Source organism: Scomber scombrus, chromosome 4 (assembly GCF_963691925.1).
Source record: "Scomber scombrus chromosome 4, fScoSco1.1, whole genome shotgun sequence".
Classification (NCBI taxonomy): domain Eukaryota; kingdom Metazoa; phylum Chordata; class Actinopteri; order Scombriformes; family Scombridae; genus Scomber; species Scomber scombrus.
The window spans coordinates 27,915,620-27,937,609 of record NC_084973.1 but is presented as its reverse complement, the minus strand read 5'-3'; the positions used below and the strand labels follow the sequence as shown (position 1 = coordinate 27,937,609).

The 21,990-nt window shown below is 39.3% G+C and overlaps 1 protein-coding gene across 1 annotated transcript in view; it reads right to left on the bottom strand.

Annotated features, from left to right (window-relative positions):
• Positions 1 to 406: 406 nt before the first annotated feature.
• dapk1 (death-associated protein kinase 1) overlaps positions 407 to 21,990 on the bottom strand; it is an 89,787-nt gene continuing 68,203 nt past the window's right edge. Inside the window, exons 17-25 of the mRNA XM_062417529.1 lie at positions 19,838 to 19,936; positions 13,433 to 13,510; positions 9,490 to 9,706; positions 4,944 to 5,129; positions 4,570 to 4,767; positions 3,802 to 3,940; positions 3,367 to 3,487; positions 2,466 to 2,654; positions 407 to 1,711 (exon numbers count right to left, since the gene is read on the bottom strand). Of these exons, the coding sequence (XP_062273513.1) occupies positions 416 to 1,711; positions 2,466 to 2,654; positions 3,367 to 3,487; positions 3,802 to 3,940; positions 4,570 to 4,767; positions 4,944 to 5,129; positions 9,490 to 9,706; positions 13,433 to 13,510; positions 19,838 to 19,936 (2,523 nt within the window). The 3' untranslated portion in view covers positions 407 to 415. The remainder of the gene's footprint in view (positions 1,712 to 2,465; positions 2,655 to 3,366; positions 3,488 to 3,801; positions 3,941 to 4,569; positions 4,768 to 4,943; positions 5,130 to 9,489; positions 9,707 to 13,432; positions 13,511 to 19,837; positions 19,937 to 21,990) is intronic.

Below are 21,990 nucleotides of genomic sequence, written 5' to 3'. Positions count from 1 at the left end.
TTGAAACCACGTTCACTCCTGCAAGAAATTACTCTTTTCCAAACTTTCTGACTGCTCGCTGTAAGAAGAGTTAGAGGGGAGGATGAGAGGGGGGGGGGGAGAGGGGGATTTTTAAAAAGCAGCACAACAAGATTCAGAACAAAACTCTTTCTTTGGAGCTCGGGACAATCAGCTCTTTCACAACATTCATAGTGGAAGGAAAGATCAGCTGTACAGATGTGGAGAGCACAAACACAACATCTGCTGGTTCGAAAAAAACACCGACTTCATGGAGCGATTAAGAGACGAGCAGCTGGACTCTCTGGTAGGATTGCACTTCAAGTCTGTGGCTGTTCCTGTGTCGGAGTAAACGCCACATCAGACTAAACTGTTCCGACAGTTTTTTGGCGAGGACAGAAAGCCGACCCTGTTTAGTTCAGCGGGAAATGACGGAGCTGATGGAGTTGTACGACGTGCCTCCGTTGCAGGTGGGGGGGTAGCTGTTGGCGGCCCCCACCACCGCCTCCATGTTGACTCTGAAAACAGGAGAAGCTTTGAGCAGGAAGTCCGCGGCGTCTCGGCGGCCGAGCTCCCTCAGCTTGGCCATCAGGACGCCCACCGTGCTGTCGGGTCTCCCGCTCCACTCCTGCAGCAGCGCCGCCGTCGGGCTAGGCTGCTGCGTGGCCTGTTGGGAGTCCGGGCCTGAGTCCAGCTCAGGGGTGCCGTTGGGAGTCCCGTTGCTGTATTTGGCCACTAAGTCCGTGAGTCCGAGATTCATGGCCAGCAGGCACCAGTCTTTCCCCAGAGCGTCCGGAGGGTCCAGCATGCGGCAGAGCTTCCTACGAGCCAGCAGGGGGACGTCTGATATGTGGATGTCCGTCCCCAGACTCCCCTGCTGGTAAACCTCAGCGCACCCGAACACCAGGATGCTGCTGAAGCTCTCCCGGTAGCCGCCCATGGTGTTGGTGAGCGAGGTTTCCCGCTGGACTTGGGCCCGTAAGAAATCTTTGGGTTGGTAGATCATGATGGGGGCGTGATGTTCCCGCAGCTGCTGAGGACTCAGGTAGTATTTGGCTGTGAGCAGTCCGGGGAGCGTGGAGGCCAGCAGGTTCTCCGTTATACTACAGATGGTGTCCAACAGGGTGTAGCACTTTGCCCGCTCTGACTCGTGACCACGCACCTGAATCTCCACTCCTTGACCGTGGTTCACCAGCAGGATCATGGCCTCGACCGCCCCCTGGCTCACCTTGGCTCCGTTGGTCCACAGGTGGATATCTCCATCGATGTCCTCTCCGCCCTCCTCCTCGGGCTTCTGCTGGTGACTCCAGCGACACAGGTTCACCTGCAGCTTGTGGAACAGGCCACAGGGGAAGGGGGTAAGGTGCTCTGCGGGGACGAGTCGGACCCCTCCGTAGATCAGCGACTCCTCCTCTTCCTCTTCGGTCCAGGAGCGGTGGAGGCCGTTGGTCTTGATGAGGGCGGGGACGTCCACCATGGAGGGGTTGGTGGCGTCACGGGCGCAGACGTCCATAGCGTCCAGAATCTGCAGCAGCTCGTCCACATCACTTTCGGGCGCCAGTGCTTGCACCTCCTCCAGCCTGTAGCGCCCCCTGTAGTGGTGGATGGCCTTGGGGGTCTCAACGGACAGCAGCTTGCCTAAGACGTTGCTGCAGAGCCAGCGAGGCTCCAGCAGAACCACATCCTGCACGGTCTCGCTCTGCATGATGTTGATCTGCCGAGGGACGGGGGGAGGAGACACAGAGGGAGGAGAAGAGGAAAGGTGGTGAGAGAGGAGAAGGTTTCAGAAAGAGTGGAGAAACAGCGAGAGAGTAATCAGAAAGGACCAGGAGGAAAATGATAACAGGGAAAAGTGAAAAAATGAGTAAATATGTTGAAATATATTGACATAGAAACAAAATTGTGGAAAAACTTATTGAGAGAGTAAATAAACTAAGATGCTGAAAAAAGAAAGAAAGGATGAAGTGCAGCAATCACTAACAATTGTTGTAGTTGATTGAAATGGAGCTAATTTTGAAGTGTTACTATTAAGACTTTTTGAATAACACAGCAGCAGTTGTGCTATACAAATATAAATGAATGAACTACAGTGTATAAATAACTTCTTGAAGACAGAAACAGAACAAATATATTACGTTCATTTACTCTGCCACAGCTCAAATCAAATGTAATGGTTTAACTCCTACAGTTCCAGACATTTTAAGACTTTTTAAGGATCTGTGGGGACCCTGGCAGCAGTGTAAAATAGGACACAGGATGTTTTATGACGAGACAACAGCAAATGCATAAAACTACTTTCAAAACTCGGGTTTGAATTCCTTCTGGTAAATAAGCTGCAGAGTAATTCTGAGTAATTGCTTCCCAATGAGAACCAAACTTTGTGTGTTGTTTATTCATGAAGAAACAGCGAACCCTGGTGGCAGTCTGCTACACTCACAGTCTGAATGTAGAGAAAAATAAACTCTCACCTCCCCCATGCTGTGAAGCTGCTGGGCCAGCGTGCGGAGGTGATCCTGGCTGACCAGCGGGTTGATGTGCTCCTGAACGTCGCTGACAAACTGTTGCCATGACGTCAGCTGGTTGGGTCCACTCAACTTCCTCCAGGACGGCAGGGTGGTCAGCAAACGCTCCGACAGCAGCGTCATCGGACTACAACTCTGCACCGAAGGAGAAGGAGGAGAGGCCGTACATCAGTGAATATTATCATTTCTTTAACATTAACTGACTGTTTTAACTGCTAAACTGAGTCTAGATTTAGTTAGGAAAACTTTCTACATTTGTTGATAATGTTTATATGTAGATGAAAAAATAAATTGTAACACTGTGTACACATGGTTGGATTAGGATCCTCAGAGGCCCCTGGGCACTGAAGCTCATGTACCTCCATTTTCTGCTAATTTTTCACCACACACTCTTTGATACAACTTACCCACAGTGCATTGTGGCCTGCTAATCAATCATCACTTGCTCAGCCGTCAAATTGACAAATGAAACAATCAATCACGAGACTTAACTTTTTTGGAAACCTTGGATTGTATATCTCTGCTGTCAGATGCAAACCTTGTAACTCCATATTTTGTTTTGGACATTCCAGGTTTCAGACAGCGACTATAATTATCAACATCAAGCGAACGAGTAACGCCTTGAGTCAAATTTCTGTGGAGCACCCCCCCCCCCAAAAAAAAGAGCACACATTTTCTCCCATCCCTTTTTGATCGGGCTCCTGGGCACTTGAGGAATATCCATTAAAGGTTAATGATTTCAAACACACAGGAAGTCAGAACAGGAAAGACAAAGTCAATATGTGTGTGCGTGCGTGCATGCGTGCGTGCGTGCGTGCGTGCGTGCGTGCGTGCGTGCGAGGCTCACAGAGATGATGTTGGTGCGAAGTTCCTGAAGATGAATCCTCAGCAGCTTCATGTCTCTGGAGTTAGAAGCTCCTGCGTCCATAACAAACAGTTTGTCGCTGACCTGCAGGTCGTTTCCGAACCTGAAGACAAGACAAACTATTGTTTTTCACAATAAAAGGCGACAAGACTTCACAAGTTCTGAGCCATGAAGAACCATTGACTGTATTAGAAAGTATATGATGTAATTAAACCCTTAGGAGGAACTTTTCTCTGCTTCCTTCACTATGAAGTGAGAGTTAACGTTTGTTGAGTAGTTTTGCAGTTATCATGAAAAGCAAACGTTTAAATGTACTGGTTTACTTCCACACCTGCAGACCCAAACCACTCTTAATATTTGTTACACCTGCATCTGCATAACCAAACATTTACTCTTGCTATAAACAAAAGTCCCAACCTGTTCCTGACTTCCTTAAGCAGCGCTCTCTCCTTGTCGTAGCTGAATTCTCCGGAGAAAGCTCGGGGCACGTCGGCGAGATCAGCGTGTGTCGCCACCAGGACGACGACAAGAGGCTGCTGGATTCGACCCCCGAAAGCTGCAGAGACAAAGACACACACAGTCAGAACAGGAATCCTTCGCCTCAGAGCTGGAAACGAACACTGAACTTATTGAACCTTACAGCTATCTTTAAATATGCAGCAATGTGACGACTGCCGGCAGATTCAGGAGAAATAATATATTTTCACTATAATTCCATCTTTAAGTAACATTATGGCAGGTATATATGACTAGTTTGTTCGTGGGTTTCATACACTTTGTGTAATAAAACATTTGAAAGCAAAAATCTTATCAGTTGGGGGTCTGTGAGGTAATTTGTGTCAATTTAGGGGTCCTCGTTGTGAACAAGTTTGAGAAACACTGCTTTAACTGATCTAAAACATGAATAAACAAACTTAGAAATGATCATTTTTCATAATTTTATCAGCCATCTATAACTGAGCTCCTGTTGGATTCACTGTAATATAATTAAGATAATAATCAGTGTTTTGCTCAGTTTGTTTGACCATGATTACATTATATTCACCTTTTTATTGGTATAAATTACCTCAATTATCTGAGTTAAGTATTTATTATGATACATCCCATCTAAAAATGTAATTACAGATTCATCTATTCATGACTAAGGTGGTCTGATCCTTCCTCTCCTCTCCTGTCTGCCCTCACCGATGTTGTCCTGGGGCAGCGTGAGGGCCTTCAGCAGGTTGAGCCAGTAGGTGATGTGGCCCAGCTGGGTCTCGTACGGCTCCTCCAGGCTGAACAGAACCACGTGGATCGCCGTCACGTCGTTGGCAGCGAAATAATCATAAGAGCAGTAATAAACTGGATTCCCCGAAAACTCCCACACGCTGAAATCTCCAACACCTACAGGGACGGAAACGCAGCAATGTGTTAGCATTGATGTCCAGTTTGTTAATTAAGATGTTCTCCAGCAGGGGAGAAAATGTCCTTAAAGTTTTATCTCTATCTTACAGAGCAATATTTAATTAATCAACAATCCACTGAATTCAGAAGCATCTACGCATATCTTCTTCTCTCACCGTGGATGCTGGTATGCTGGATGTCGACCGCCTTCGTGGCCTGTTCGTCAGCTGTGGACAGAGCGCTGTGGACGGGAGAGAAGACCTCCAGGACGCCTTTGGTCAGACTGGGCTCAAACATCATGCTGCGACTCCGCACGCTCACGTTCTCACAGCCGGGATATAGGTTGGAAATGCTCACAGACACTAAACAAAAGAGGAAGAGAGGGATGAGATTTAGTGAACTTGACTGTATATTTGCATGATATTAGCCTTGTTTGAAAAAAATGGCATCAAAAACTGACAATTAGATGTGTTTTTTAAAATTCAAATTTAACCTGAAATTGATTGAATGCATCATTTGAAGACAAAACTCAACAACAGCATAAATAAACATTACTTAATATTATTAATGTTGTTATTTTCAGCATATCTGATTACAGTGGATTGATTTTTAAGGCTTTTCCACTGTGTTTAGAAATATAAAGTCAAACAGTCAAAACTAAAATAGCCTTTGGGTATTCATTAAAAAAGGTTTTCTATAAGCCAGTCATTAAAAACAAGCCAGGAGCATGTTGTTTTCTACTCTGTATGAGGAGAAATTTCACACAGATAACAACACAGCGAACTAAATAGCATCAATCAATAACAGGAAGCATGCTGCTTAGAAAACATGATCAATTCTAAACTGATTAAATATGACACAAGAACAAAGTTTAACAAATCTAAATTGCTTTCAATAAATACTTGAATGTAGATATATTTCAGAATATTTTATGGCAGATCCGTCTATTTTGGATCCACATCTACAAGCTGGTTTACCCAATAATTACACACTTACTAACACACGAGGGCGCTGTTTGATAGGACATAAATCCACAGTGCAGACATAACATTTGGGCTTCTTTGACACTCTGAGGAACCACACCTACATTTTGTTTTGTTCTGTTTGAAAAAGTTAAATTAAATGTCTTTTTTGGCTGCGTATTTGTGTTTGAGTTGTTCAAATGTGACATCATCATAGCTTCGAGGTAAAGGTCACAAAGATCCATGAATAGTTTGTTTACAGGTCAGTTCCTGGTAACCTTTCATCATACAAAGTTTTGTCATTTTGGCAGTGAAAAGCTGTTTAAGCACGAGGAATCGTTGGTTATGCAATGTCGAAATCCATCTGCAAAACCTGATGTTCTCAGTATGAACCAATAGCCGTGCAGCTCTCTGAGAATAAACAGGCCACGATTTAAAAAATGATCATGCACGAGTTTGAATAAACAGCTCTCAGCATGCATACGCCTTGTGAATAATCAATAATGTGTTTAACCCTTACATACTGTTCATATTCTGACTCATAATTAGTCTCTATACCAATCACATTCATAAATTCCCCCATCAGTCATTAATACATGTTTTATTAATCCTTCTGTTTAATTAATCTTATGTAAGAAAGACACTCACAATCACTATTGTATGGTCCAATAGCACATTTTATAGAATATGATGAATACAACAGGTCAAATTTTGACATTTGCATACATAAAAATGTGCATCAGCAGCATTTTATTTCTATGTTTTGTATAATGTGGGAAAATATATGTGTATAGGGTGTTTTTACACCTCTCGAATGTAGAAAAATGGGTCCAATTTGACCCATTTGACCAATATTATACTGCAGAACTGTTTGGCTGAGATAAACTAAGATTATGCTTTAGTTTAAATATCTCCAACTCTGGTGAAAATGTGTTGAGCAAAGTCTTTTTATTTCAGGAACATCGTTTTGTGAGTAAATGCACACTGACAACAGTACAATGACTAACTGTTTACTGTAAAGACAACGTGAGGAGCGGTCAATCAACGCCTTGTTCCTGCTGATCTGAAAAAGGGATGTGAAACTATCTTACAGTGCATGAGAAATGATCTATTGCCTGGTTTTAGGTATTTTTTTAAACTAATAACAGCTGATGTAGGTTTGGACTTCAGGGATGCAAAGCTGCTTATACGTCTGTGTCAACGCTGGTTCCACCTTGTGTCGGGTCTAAACATCTGACAGGAAAGTGTGATTTATCAGTGTCAAAAAAAAAGAAAACTCAAGCTTCAACATTGTTCTCTTCTGTGTATTCTACTAATAAATCATGAATGAACAAAATGAAAAGAGTACTCAAGTGTCAAGTTGAGTTATTTTTACCTTAACGTTACAAATATTGAGACTAAGCTAAAGTAAATATGCCTTTAAAAAAGATGTACTTTAGCTTTTGACGCGCGTACAAAAGCAAAGAATTGATGATGTGTCAAGTTTACATGAATAGAAATCTATAAAAAGGTAGAAAAACGACCATCGCGACAGCACTCGTTCCCTCCCCGGCTCTGCTTCTTTTGTGTTTCGCTGCGGACTCTTGTCACGTATCGCTGCAGATATAACACAGAGTCGATACACTATCACTGAATTCAGCTAGAATGGAAAGAACAAGAAAGAAAGAAAGAAAAAGCCACCACCCCTCCCCTCCTTCAGCTCTGACACAGGCCACAGATTTCCAGATAGTATAGAGGATTGGATCGGTAACTCTATACGGATCACGTAACTGACCATTATCAGAGCGAGCATCACGTCTGTCTGGGGAGGTAATGGCTCTGAGCGCCACGAAATAGAGTGTTTAAAGGCACAACAATGGTACGTATGTGTGTGAGTGAGTGAGGGCAGATAGAGTGCAAACACTGAGAGAGAGAGACTCCAAGTGTGTATGTGTGTGTTTGTGTGTGTGTGTGTGTGTGTGTGTGTGCTCGGCTGTGCTTTTTACACTACACTGAACACGTCAGGGAGTCTTACCGCAGACCTGCAGCTGTGTGCAGGGGCTGACCTCTTTAAAAACAGCTATTCTGAAGGTTGAGAGCAAAGAAACATACTGACCGCTATTCATTGTAACAGAGCAGTTAAGAGTTTATTAGAGTAATGGGGTTAAATAACGGGGTTACTGGAATTCTGTTGAGGGGTTACTGGGATGAGAGGCAGGGCCAGTGGTTGTGTTGGGGTGCTTTTCATTGAGTGGATTTATGTGGTGCACTGTGGTTTAAATTTACTTTTAATGTGATCTTTAAATTAGTATCATGGCTTATGTTTTAATTTTTTAGAAAAATGACACAAACTGGTCAAAATTAGCACCATCTTTGTGTTGCTGTCCACTCATTTATTTTAAGATTTGTATAATTTGCTGCTTTGTGAAGCACTTAACTAACTTGGATTTTGAAACGTGCTCTATAATTATATATTATTATTATTATTATTATTAATAATTAATTTTTTCCTTGCTCAGATCTATGGTGGGATTTGTTGTGTATTAGTGCACATTGCTGCCTGCGACAGTATCTTTTTAGAAACTCCCTGTAGGGGTCACCAAAGTCACAATTTTTTAAAATCTTACATATAGGATCTTTAATATATAAGTCTTAAGATATTCTATATTCTTATAATTTACAAAAAAATCCCTTAAAAAGACAAAAAAAAAACCCATCACTGAACTAATCCTACAAGCCAAAATCCTGATATCCCGAAACTATGAAAACACAGAAAAGAGCTGCAGTGTTGCATTGACTAACACATTTCCTCCATAACCATGAACAGAAGCACTGCGGTTTATTTTCAATCAATCCCACATACATGGTCCTGCTGTCATAAATACTCACTGGAGCATCGAATCCACAGCTGAAAATAAACCATAACAATGTCTATTGAATGTAGACAATACAACTGGGAAAAGCAAACAACTGGAAATATGAATCTCTAGATTAACTGCATGAGTTGAAATGAACTATATCATATATTGCATAAAACAACATATACCATGATAGAGGAGTTTTACCACCACCCTTATCCAGACCAAACTAGCTGTGAGGCTCGCTGATTTCCCAGCGACGCCCTTCTTCACACATCAAGAAAAAAAACATCTCAGATGCGGCGGCCGCTGAACAACTGTTATAAAAACTTGATGCAGTGTGTCGTGCTCGGGGGCATTTTGACAGAAGCTGCAGGGGGAAGATTTGAACATGCACCTTCAGGAGTTATTCAAGGCTGATGCTGCTGAGAAATCATGCTAAACAAGCTTCTGATTTTTAATTTGGGCTTGACACAAAAATCAGCAGCAGCTAAATATTTACATCCTGATCCTGCTGATTTTAAATCTTCATGTTTTCCTTGAGGATATTTTTGAGGTAATTCAAACAGTGGTCTTAATTTTTAAGCTTCAGCCTTTTTTTCTATGTTTTTCATACTGAAATACTGGATTCACCAACTTGCTCCATCTCACATGTGTTTGGCAGTGTTTCAACAAATAATTTAACCACAATTATCTCAAATCAAAATCTCTTCAAACAAAACTGATGCATGTCTTAACGAATGTCTCAAAAATAGAAAAAAGTACAAAATAAACAGTCGATCTACACTGAACAGAGTGGCAGATTTATTATTCTAGCCGATTTTTTGGCAGAATAATTAACTGTGGTTGTCTTTGGCAGGTGAGCTGAAAGCTTAATCTTGTGCAGGATTAGCGCAGCTTCCTCAGAGCCGTCTGTCACTTACCGGCAGGTTTGGAGTTGATGGGGGAGTTGGGGTGGCGGGCCGTGTTCGTCATGCGTGTCCTCCTCCTCCTGAAGAAGCTGCGCAGGATGCCGCATTTCAGAGACTCCAGCAGGGAGCTCTTCCCTGCGGCCGAGTTTCCGAACAGCTTAAGCTTGATCCTGGGCTGGACGGTCTGGGTGGGGCGCAGCTGCTGGATGTAGTTCAGCTTGTGGTTGTCCTGACCCCAAAAAGAAACCACAACACAGAGGAAGATGAGGATTTATTAAAAAGCACTGACTGTCAGGTCACATTGAGATACCTGTGTGTCTTACTGTATGGCTTGTTTCATTTCGAGGAGCCCCAAAAATGAAATTACTTGAATTTATCAGATTTTGTCCCACAAACTGCATCTCTTGTTCTCATATTTAACAACATATAACACTTTACAGGCTTGTAGGAGGGGAAATAGTGAAGGGAAAGGAACCTATAATTAAAATAACTATTAATTATACTGATTATTAGTGCAGTGTTAAAAAAACTCATCATACAAGTTTTTACATTTACAAAGTTCGTTCTGGATCGACTGAGGAGACGCAGACGATAGGTAGAGGTTTGGAGATTATAAACACACAAATATTACATCTTTTATCTCCCCTAACTGATCTGAAGAACCTCAAGTTTACTCGATCATGGGATTTGGAGGCAATGTCCAGTGTGATCGTGTGGTTGTAGGTAATGAGAGTCATGTGCTGGTAATAAACTAGTTTAAAAGCAGTCTCTGGTTGTTGGGGTCATGAAAGGACAAAATAAGGAAAAGATGCAGCACAGACAAACTGTTTAAAGTAAGATCATTAAGGTCATTATCACGTAAAACAGCATCTAAACTAATATGGAACCTCTTAGTTTAGGGATTAAAACATGCACTCTGTTGTATCTCTCTGCCTGGTTTCCAGTTTCCACTTCTGTCCCTGTTTAAAGAAGGCAGAAGAAGTGTATAATTCTTAAATAGACGTTTTTCTGAATCATATGCCTCCTCACAGCCTGGTTGCAAATGTTCCACGTCTCTGTAGCGGTCCACAGTCCACAGGTTGGGCACCGCTGTGTTAGATGGTATATTAATACATGTGGGTGCTTTTTTTTTGTGTCATGTGTCAAACTACAAGGATGATTAGGGTTTTAATTGGAGTAAAGTTGAGCATTAAATTCAGTATGTCTTAAGTATATATATAGATATGTGTTTTATAAGTAAGATTTTGGGGTATTTTAGTACTTGTAAGTTTCCTGTGCATAGTTAGAGATGAGTTTTAACTGTGGATGTAGCTGCTGTAACCAAATAATTTCCTATGAAGGATCCATAAAGTATCTATTTATCTATCTAAATTCAGACTGAAATTATTTGACATTAAAAGTGTATTAAAAATGCAGTTTTGTTGGCGTGCCCTGGTAGCCAGCTGGTTAAGACACATGCCATACTGTTAAAATCTGGCTGCAGACCCTTATTGACTCATCACTCTCCCTTCAATTCCTGTTTAAAGGAGGCAGAAAAAGTGTATAATTCTTAAATAGTCGTTTATCTGAATCATATACTTCCTCACAACCTGGTAGCATATGTTATGTGTCTCTGTACTGGTCCACAGTCCACAGGTTGGGCACCGCTGTGTTAGATGGTCTCACAGTGAGTGTTTTTTTAAATATATCAGGCTATAAGGATGATTAGGTTTTTATTAAGAGTTGAGCATTTTAATTCAGTATCTTTACACTTCAGACTGAAATAATTTGACATTAAGAGTATAATTTAGATTTAATACATATATAATTTGACATCTGAGTGTGACCATGACATCCACAGTTCAAATCTGGCTGCAGGCCCTTTATTGACTCATCTCTTTCCCTTCAGTTCCTGTCATCTCTCCACTGTCCCTATAATAATGGCAGCTCCCCTCCCTTCACCCCTCCATGGTAGGCACAGAGCACAAACAACACAAGCGACTCACTAGCCCTTGTAATGATTTGAACTAACTTAACCCCTAAAAATATAATAAAAGTCCAAACATAATGGGAATAATGTTCAATGCAACAAAAAAAACCAACTCACTAAAATCCTCTCCAGGATAATGTATTATTTATTTATTTGCTTATTCAAACTATCCTCAGCTTTAGGTACCAATGATCTTTATAGTAACAACACATCGAACTAATCACACTAAATAAAATAAAATAGGGCATGCTGTACACTCAGGCATGTAAACAATGAAAGCCATTTCCAAAGACGGCTGCCTCCTCTTTACCCTGCAGTAAATCTGCCAATTCAACACATAAAGCGTGTGAACATGTAAGACACTCAGATGATTCATACATCAGAAGTGGCCTCAGATACTGCGAGTGGTTGTGTGGGTTGTGAAAGCACTCCATACTCCCACATGAGCCGTGCTAACGGATTTAATAAATAAAGTTTCTCATTCCAATAAGTGTGAATCACATCTAAGCAGAAAAACAACATCTCTCGTTTTAATAGAAATTATGTTGAACTTCCAAGTTTTCAGAGAGTTTTTGGTCTTTTTTGGGTTCTTGGAAAGTCAGTCTTTTCTCTAAAACTGGCGTCAATGTGTTAATGTGTCTTAAATTAGCTCAGCATATGCAGAGGATGACTGTTTTCACAGTTGCTGCTGTCATGTTTTCACGCTCTGCGCTGAAATCTCAGCAGGTTTTCTGGAAAAATGGATCAGGAGAGGAGTCGCTAACATTTAGCTTCAGGTTAAAAAAAGTCTGTGTGTGTTCTGGTGGATGGGACTGGATTCAGACTGGGAACACTGGACTCAACTCATGTATCTGTTAAGGAAACTGGATGTCTTTTAATTTCAGCTTTGATGACTGTTGGGTTGAAGTGCGTTGACACCAAACCAGTTAATTCAATATAATGCATGTTTTGGGAAGTCTCTGCTTCCTGTTTCCTGTTTGGCAGCAGAATTCACCTGAGCTCCTGACTCTTCAGTCACTTTTAACTTTTTTATAACTTATTTCGATTTGAAAGCTTTTAATGTAATGTGATACTGGACTCTTTAAAACAAGCTACGTCTCTCTTTAGACCTTCATTTAAATAATTTTAGTGGGGTCATCCCTATGTTCCCACTCCCCTATGTTCCCCCCATTTCTAAGACATTTTCCTCCCATCAAAATTAGGCCCTATGTTTCCTCAGGTCTGCATTCCCACAGTGCAGGTATGGCCATTCCCTAATGCACATAATGTGTTGTTGTTTTCATCTATGAAAATGCTTTATTTTATTATTAAACTGGGGGAACATAGAGCTGAGGGAACATAGACACGCTCCCATTTTAATTTTCTCTTTTATTCTTTGATTGTACTGAAGAGTGCATAGATTAAGCCCTCCTGAGGTTTTTTTTGCAATTCTCCATCACACTTTACATTGCTTATATGTATTTAATCTGTATTACTTGTATAATGTGTAAACTAATACAAATCTAAAACATCTAAAAATGTTGCTCTGGATAAAACTGGCTGCTAAAAGACTCAAATGTGACATGAATAAAACCACAAAGCAATGTTCTATAAACTACACATTATTTTCAATTACTGACTCAAAACTAAAATATAGATGATTAATATCTGCTTATTGTAAAAACAGTTAGATAAAAGACCTTTAAATGTTCTTACAGTATTGTACGACGGTGTATTACAATCTATACCTGTGTGTGTGTGGAGTTACATGCTGCCATAAAGTCTTAAATTGGCAGGATGCTAAAAATCGAACAGTTGGAAACGCGTCTCTCCACACCTCTGCACTGAAATAGACCGAGTGTGAGGAGTGTTTGTGAAACCTGCTTTTCTATCAAACAGAGTCGGTATTTTCTTTCCTCCTTATTGTCTCGGTTATAAATGTAAGTAATGAATCTCATAAGATGAAGGTGTGCATGATGTGTGGCCCTTTTTTTTTTTTTTTTTTACCTTTTTGAGTTTGCACAACAATGCAACTATATGTTCGTGTTGATCAGTAGAAGCCAAATCCTCTGCTGTCTTTCCATCCTGAGAGAAAGAGAAGAGAGAAGAGAAGAGAGATGTATAAATATATTCATGAGAAATAGAGAGCAAACATAAAATCCCCTTTACATTTCCTTCGGCTGTTTAAATCAAATACGCACTGCAGTGTTTCTGATACACATTTTGTTGACATTTCATTTAGGAAGCCAAACATGTCATCGTATTTTAATCCGCTGCTCCAGAACAGAAGGAAACAGGTAGAAGTGATTAAATTACTCATGCACATCAAGCTATCAATCTCACATCTCTGTATTTGTGAACCACATACATCTGATAGCATCTTTCTTTTTTCTATAACCTGTCATGTGAACCATCATTTCAGACTCAGGAGATCCACGCTGCTACATCAAGAAGCAGCAGAGATCATAAATGAATTATCTAAACACACAATATGTGAAGTTTCTACATATTTAAAACCACAGATGCTTTCATACACATCTGACAATATAAAGCTTCTCACTGTGAGCTGTATTTGTACTGAAACAGAAAACCCCATTTTGAATACAACAGTAACCAATTTAAATAAATTTGGAAGCACAAGATATGATCAAAGGCCAAATCTTTGGAGCAGATGTAGAATAATAAGATGTGACACTCTGTGTAAAAGAGACAGAGCTCAGGCTTGTTTTCATTGGCTTGCTAGTGAAATCCAAGAGCTATAAACTATTTTCCACAGCAGGAGGTTCTCCGCAAGTCCAGGAACCATCTCAGGAATCAAATAACCTTATTTACATTTCCACAGGAGCAACCAGAGTTTAAATTTAACCCCTCTGATACTAAACTGTCCCTGTATTACTTTCTAAAACTCCAGTACTTATAATTAAACAATATTATACGCAGATATTGATGTTTTAAGGTCATTTAGAAATTAATTTAATGTATTTCAGTATATTTATCATACTTTTGAAGTTTCTCAGTACTGCATTTGTACATATTTGAGCTCAATTTGATATATCTTTTACATTTGTGCTGTTTTTTTAGTCTTTTACTGTAAAACTGATTCAGTCCCAGCTCAGTACATACATTGGTCACCATTCTTGAATAACCATATGCAATTTATCCAAAATTGTTTTGTGTTAAAAAAAAAAACTACACTTTTTTGTCTCATATACTGATATATGTATGAGTCTCAGAGAGGCTTTAAATGTATCATTATTGAAGTGACCTCTATTTATATATTACACAGATAAGCTCTGCACTCTCACAGCTGATTCCAGTAGATTACATCCACACATACACACACACACTCTCCTTCTTTGCCTTCTTCCGTCTCTACAGCTACCCTAATTTGTCCCCCCCCCCCCCCCCCTCCACCCCCCCTCCACCCTCCCTCCACCTCTTTCAACACACTGACACAGAAACACTACAGTTGCGACAAGTTTTGTGTCTCTTTCACTAACTCAGCCATCTGTCACTGTCCGGCGCTGGCTGCTGCGATGCCTCGACAGCCTGAAACGCCCACAGAGAGCTTCCTACAGACCACTACAGGGGACGATGATCCAGCTGGGTTTGCTCCGAAATGATCCTGGTCACTGATTTGTTTCAAGAAAATCACTAAAAAAGAATTATTGCTTTTAATTTAAAACCTTGTTTATATTGCTTTCCTATAAATGCCTCTCAAGCGAATATAATATTATATGAGTACCAAAACACCAAACTTAAGTTGTTTTGATCAGCTAAATCTAGAAAATGTGAATGCAAATGAAGTGAAGCTTGAACCAAAGATTGACCACTTTGTGTGATTTAACCCTTAAATACTGTTCGGGTCAAATTCGACCCATTTTGACAGCTATAAATACATCCCAAATGTCCTTTACCATGAAATTTGATGACTTTTCTTAAAGTGGCCCAACATGCATGAAAATGAAAATATTTTAAAATGTTACAAGGTGCTACAAATTCGAAGCTGTTCTGGGTCAGATTTGACCCTTCTATATTCACATGGCTTCTAAGTTAAATGAATATTTAATAGTTTTAATAAGATAGTAGTTATGAGGATTTCTTTGTATGATGTAGCAGTGAAGACTGATGGCTGTAATGGTTATACAATAAACCCCACAGCTCCATAAAGTTCTTGCAATTTTCAGTTTCAATAAAATAACATTTAAATAATTATTGCTATATTATATCTGACCAAAAATGACCTAAAAATACACTCTCTCTGCTCTCTGAAACATTAATCAAGGTTTAATCAGCCATTTATTGATCAGTCAGATGGACTATTAATGCTTTATAAACAGATCTGTGGTTCAAAATTTGGTATGGACACTTTTTATGAGGGGAGGGTGTAGATTAGAATATGAACAGTATGTAAGGGTTAATATATGTGTAAATTCATGGGCCTCTCTGCTCTTACAGATGGCGGGGTGTAGCAGTTATTACTACTGCCTCTTGGCAACCAACAGATGATGTGAACGGCTGGAAATGAATATCAGATCATCTACAAATAGCTGCTTTTTAGATAAAATATTTGCTAAAATGCTCTGGGACTGAGTATCCAAAAAACTCACAGCCATTACCATTTCTATCACAGATTTAAGCTCTGAATTCAAGCCTTGTGTTTAAGATTAGTCATTGGACTTGTGCTCTATTTCATGGTCTACAAGGCAGAGCAACGGAGGAAACATTAAAAGCAAAGATGACACAGCGTACAACAGAGGCTGAGAATTAAATTCAAACTCACTATGCTGCGAATGTCTTGTACTAAGCCACACATTTATTCTTTCACTGTCCCATTACTTGAAAAATTAAAACGCAAATCGTAGAAATTCAGTCATTTATGGAGGATAGGGTTCACCTCCCCCCATCACCTGCTCCACAACTAACCACTGACCGCAGGGCTCTGGCCAATGAATTATACATATCAATATGAGCTTTTTAGATTAAACATGCATAGCACATCAGTTGTCATACAATATTAACGGCTAGATAATGCATCAAGAGAAAGAGAAACCTCAGTGTGGGACATTCGGCAGTGGAGACTCTTAGAAATGGGTTTTCATTTTTTAATCTTGCTACTTTCTAGTATGTGATTAAAGCAGATGGAATACATATTTACTCACCAGATGTCAGTGTAAAAAAAATAAATGCTTTGACCATAATCAAGCTGTAAAGTGAAAAAGGATCAACGATTGGTTTGATCATTTTAATCTATGATTGTAGATGTAGGATCAGTTTTGTTATCTTAAGGAGGACCATTGCTCTTCTTCTGTCTTGGCTTTTATTTAAATAAGGCAGAGGGTCAGAGTCTTAGGTTTGGGGGACCCTAGTAAGATGTCAAGTCTTGTTTTGGGTTTGTATGACCAGTGTAAGATGTGCATATTCATATATACGTTCTGCTCCGTGGTCATTTTTTATTGGGTAAAATGATATAAGATGATAAGTTTGACCAATCACAGATGATTTCTTTGTTCTCTTATAGAAACTATAATAGTTTAGGCTTCCTTTTTGCCCGTTAAGATGAGCTGATGTTATTATGTATGTATGCTGTCTCCTTATTGTACACAAAAACCCCAACTCAGCAGTGTTTTGTGTATTATTTCATATTTGTCTTTAGTGTTTTCAGACAATTTCCACGACAAAGCCGTTTAGTTAAGAAGTAATTAACACAGAAACAATGACAGCATCACTGGCCTGGATTAAGATTGCTTTTTACAACTTGTTTTATTCAGATGAATCTCAGTTATAGATAAAGGTCAAAGTTGTGAAAGATGGCAGGAAGATGGTTTGAACTCTGTCCAACAAATTTGAGACCTGGACTGAGTGATAACGTATTTACTGTAAAAACACCCTAAACACATTTCTTTTAGTCTGACTTTTCCTAATGCGACCCACAATATACAAAAATGGAAACAAAATAGATATTTTTCTTATATTTGTGCAGCTGATACATATTGATATATATGCAAATGTACAAGTTTGTTAAATCATACATTTCTGATGTCAAGCTTCAGAGGACAAACCCTTGGTATGAAGTCTCGTCAGGCTTCAAAGTGCTCGTTACATCGTCTAACGCTGCCTGAATCACTCTCTTACAGCTTGTTTAGGTGTGTCGTGCACCACAATTACAGCAACTTCTCGACAGCCTTGCCCACTTCCTGCAACAATTACACTTCTCTTTGATTCGCTATTTTTATCCAATCCTTCACACACCTTCTTCTGTCACTTTTGCAACACCATGAATGCTTTCAGGGAGAGTCTATCTAAAGGTGTGCACTGTTATCCCTCATTTGTATGATTTATGGTGTTGAGACTACAAAGAAGAGGCTATGATGGCAGGCATTTTATGGCCTTTGATTGGAGTTAATCTGGTGTTTGGGTGGAGCTCAGCGCAGTTATATTAAAAAACAAACCACGATTTCTGTGTTTTAATTTGACCATCTTAGTTAAAATGAAGAAAAGTCTGAAGAATGATGAGCTGACGTCTCTCTTTCTGCAGGGGTGGGAGCACGATGAAGTGGAAAAACTGTTTTGTGTGCACTCTCTCAAAACTCTTTGGACGTGAACTCCTTTCCCATCTGAGGTCAAACACCCTCACATCCAGATAAAATGACTAAACCTGGTCTCTGACTCCTCGTATTGAGCCCGCTCTCTATTTGATCCTTTGCTCACCGAGGGGGATAAGACGCAGATACATCAGCTCCTGAACGGTTTGATAAAAGCACTTAGCCTGCGGCAGTCGGAGCCCTCTCCACCTCACCTGCTGTGAAATCTCAGTGAAAGGATGAAATGAAAGAGTTTCTTTTCGGACATCTGACATTTTTCTCTGTGCAGTTAGTAACTTGTTTCTCATGACTGACGAAGCATTTACTATTACACTTTATTTGCTCATACTTTACTTTACAGCTCCATAATTTCCTGTTATTCTATATATGTAATTTTGTACTAAATAAATGGAAAACAGAGTCAGTGTTCAGTTGGTTCACTTCTGATTCAGTCTTTTATGTAATGTCAGTAATGTTTACTCAGATTTAAATGGAGCTGTTCTTTAAAAGGTAAAATCTCTAGAAAATCACCAAGTGCTTAAAAAATTAACGACCTCAACTTAAACTAGAATTATTACAAAATTATTGTATTCATGTATTTTTCTAGGAAATAAAAAGGGACATGTTACTTGCAAAATAAAGCCTTACTGTTATTTTCAAAATATGACTCAAGCTTTCTATCTATATTTATTCTATGTGTAATTCATTTCTAATTAAACATTTAGATTTTCTTATTGTTGTATTTTACATTTATTGTTATTGTTGTCACTACTAATGTCTCCCCCCCCCCGCCCCCCCATTACTCTGTAAATCTAGGTGAAAGCTCTCACTGTTGTACAAACATTTTTCAGCTGCTGCATCTCAGCTATTCCAAATTGTAGTGCCAAAAATCAGGGTGAAATCCAAACCTATGTCTTTAAAATGATGCACAACCCATCAAAGACCTTCTGTTCAATGTAGCAGTGAAGTCATAAAAACGGGCACATTAGGTTTGAATATTTTAGCCATTATATAAATTATACATTATTTGATAAAGAAGCTGATGGAGTGTAAATGGAACAATGTTGGACCATGAAGGAAATTTAATGATTATAATTTAATGCTACTTAAAAGGGAAATTTAAGGTGAGTATCAGAGTTCAAAAGGTTAAACCAATTTCAATAATAAAGAGGAAACAGATTAGAATGTTTAAGCTTTAAACTAATAAAGGCAGGGATTGGGGGAAAAAAGCAGTGCAGTGTCTGGTATCAGGAGGCCGGTGCTTATAATGAGTTTTGGCAAGTTAAAGCCAGTTTGATTCAAAAAGCCGCCATCAGCTCCTCTACTTTACTGGACAGAAACTCGCTCTGCAGGCTGCAGCTCGAGCAGAAAATGAACAACTCACCACACATTAAATAAGACATTATTTGAGCAAAAAGACAGATATTTTTACTTTGTATACCATTGAATATGAGCTATAGCATGTTATGTATGTTGTTCATCCATCTTATTGAAACCTGGCGACGTCCCTCAGAAGATACACACTGTGCAATCTGTCATGGTGGAAGATGCTCTCTACACGTTAATGTATTCAGCTCTACGGGAGAGCAGCATTGTTCATATATAATCCAGTTTAAACAGTATGATTAATCAAAATGTCAACACTTCACCAGACTTCATTCAAGAGCTGTAAAAATAAATCACATTGAGAATAAAGTATTCTTGCTGTCACAATCACCTGCGGCCTCTGAGGTCTATTGACATGATGGATTATGTAACATGTGACGCGTTGGGCTTCTGTTCGTGTAATCTGAAACAATGAAAAGAAGAAAGCCGTGCGGTGACTTACGTTGGTGACGGCGTCAATGTTTGCACTGGACAGGCAGAGATGACGGACGACCTCCAGGCTGCCGTTGTTAGCCGCCAGGTGGAGCGGAGTCCGGCCGTACTGGATAAACATGAAAAATATGAGTTATTTATTCAGTCAAATGTGATAAATACACCCACAGAGTTTTTGGACAAAGTTGAACTTTGGACTCAAAAATGCAAGATTGAAAATGTTTTTGGCCGTAATACGTTTTCTATCAAGGGGAAAATAACAGAATAAAGATGTAAGGATCAACCAGGAAGATCTGCAGGATAAGGCTCATCTACCTAAAAGGACTGGTTCTCATTTATAACACATACTGACAGGCTTATATGTACACTGAAAGAGTTATTGGTTGCTGTAATTACTCCTTCTCTCCATATTGAAAACAGCTGGAAGTGTGGATATTTTTAAAAGGAAACTCAAAACCCACCTGTTCAGCCTGACATTTAATAGTTCATAGTCTTTTAATTTTATTCTGTTGTGCTTGTTTTTGATGTTTTAAATTTGTATTTATTTTTTTGTCTTTTAGTCTTTAGCTTGAGTCCAGCTTTTATTAAACATCCTCTTCTATTTTACTTTTCTTTTGTCTTTTTAATCTATTTTAACCAAATGTTTTACTCTAACTTTTAATAAACCTTTTCTCTGTTATTCTCTCTTATTTAACTTATTTATTTAATTCATTTTTTATCTATTCAATTATTTATTTTCAGTTATTTTATTTAAAATTTTAAGCATTTTTATTTTCTCTTGCGTGCATTGTTCTCCTGTTTTTATTATCTTTTTAAAATGTTTTATTATTTCTCTTGTCTTATTATATATCAATCAAATAACTGTAAAACTACACTAGTCTGTATGAAAGGTGCTATATAAATAATGATTGATTGATTGATTGATTAATATTGGCTGCAAAAAGTGAACCACTTCAAGTGATATCAATGTAAAAGACAGAGCTGAGTTCTGTGTTACAGTAATAATGGTAATAAAAATAAGTTTGTGTTGTCATCCTGCAGTAAATCCAGGACACCCCTGTTACAAGTATATCCTCTTCTACTTGTGCTTATATATATTCACACATAATACATCGTTTCTCTGCTATAAGATAAAAGAAAAAATGTCAATACCCAATACAAAATAAACAAGTTCAAAGCAGCATTTCAATCATTTCCCTATTGTCGCTACTTGAGGAAACGTGGAGGCATTCATCCTTTTCTACTCTGCTGGAAACAAAGTAGAAGACATTTTCAATTCCATCCCTCTTATCTTCCTCTACAGCGTCTACAGCTGAGCGTCTCCAGACACAGTCAGCAATGTTAAATATGCTCCTTTTTTCGATAAGCTATATATCTGTATTTATATAAATATATATATTTTTAAAAAACAAGCACAAACTGAAAATAATGAATAAATCAAAACATATCGGGCAGTGCCGTCTGCTCCTGATTCACATCACATCCTCGAAGAACTACACTGAGGAGAAAAAAAAAAGAAGAAATTTTTCTGTTTGCTAAAAAAGCTGAGAGGGCTACCAGCGTCTGAGAAGAGCAATCCCATCTCAGAATACATTAAAATAGATGGTGTCAAAATATAGAAATGTGAAATCACCAAAGGCAGAAACATGTGTGGGAAGTCGTGCCTGGCAGAGAGGCAAAGAGAGAGATGGGATCTTCAAGTCAAATATAAACCAGGTATGGGAGCGCTCCGTTAAAAGGAGTAGCTCAAATAAAGACAACCTACTTTTTCCATGTTAACAACAGTTGAAAACACACCAAAACTGTTCTTAGTGGTCAACTCAACAGCATCAACATTATTACAAACAATATGCTGCATTCAAAGGAGCCCAGTATAGATTAGATTGGCTCATACTCCAAGGACCTCTAAACTGCACGTATTCTGACTTACAGAAATCCCTTTAATCCCTAGAATATGTTTGCTTTCTATGTTTATTTATCCCTGTTTGGCCTGTGATTAGGCCCAGTTTAGCCTGATTGGATTGCATGTGAACACACAAACTTTACGCCCATATGGGATTGCTGACCATCTCCTCTCCAAGCATCCATTAACCTGCTGCAGTAACTGCTGCCTCCTCTCTCCTGGTTTCAGGCTTTCCACCATAGTTTAGGACCTGGCTGCAG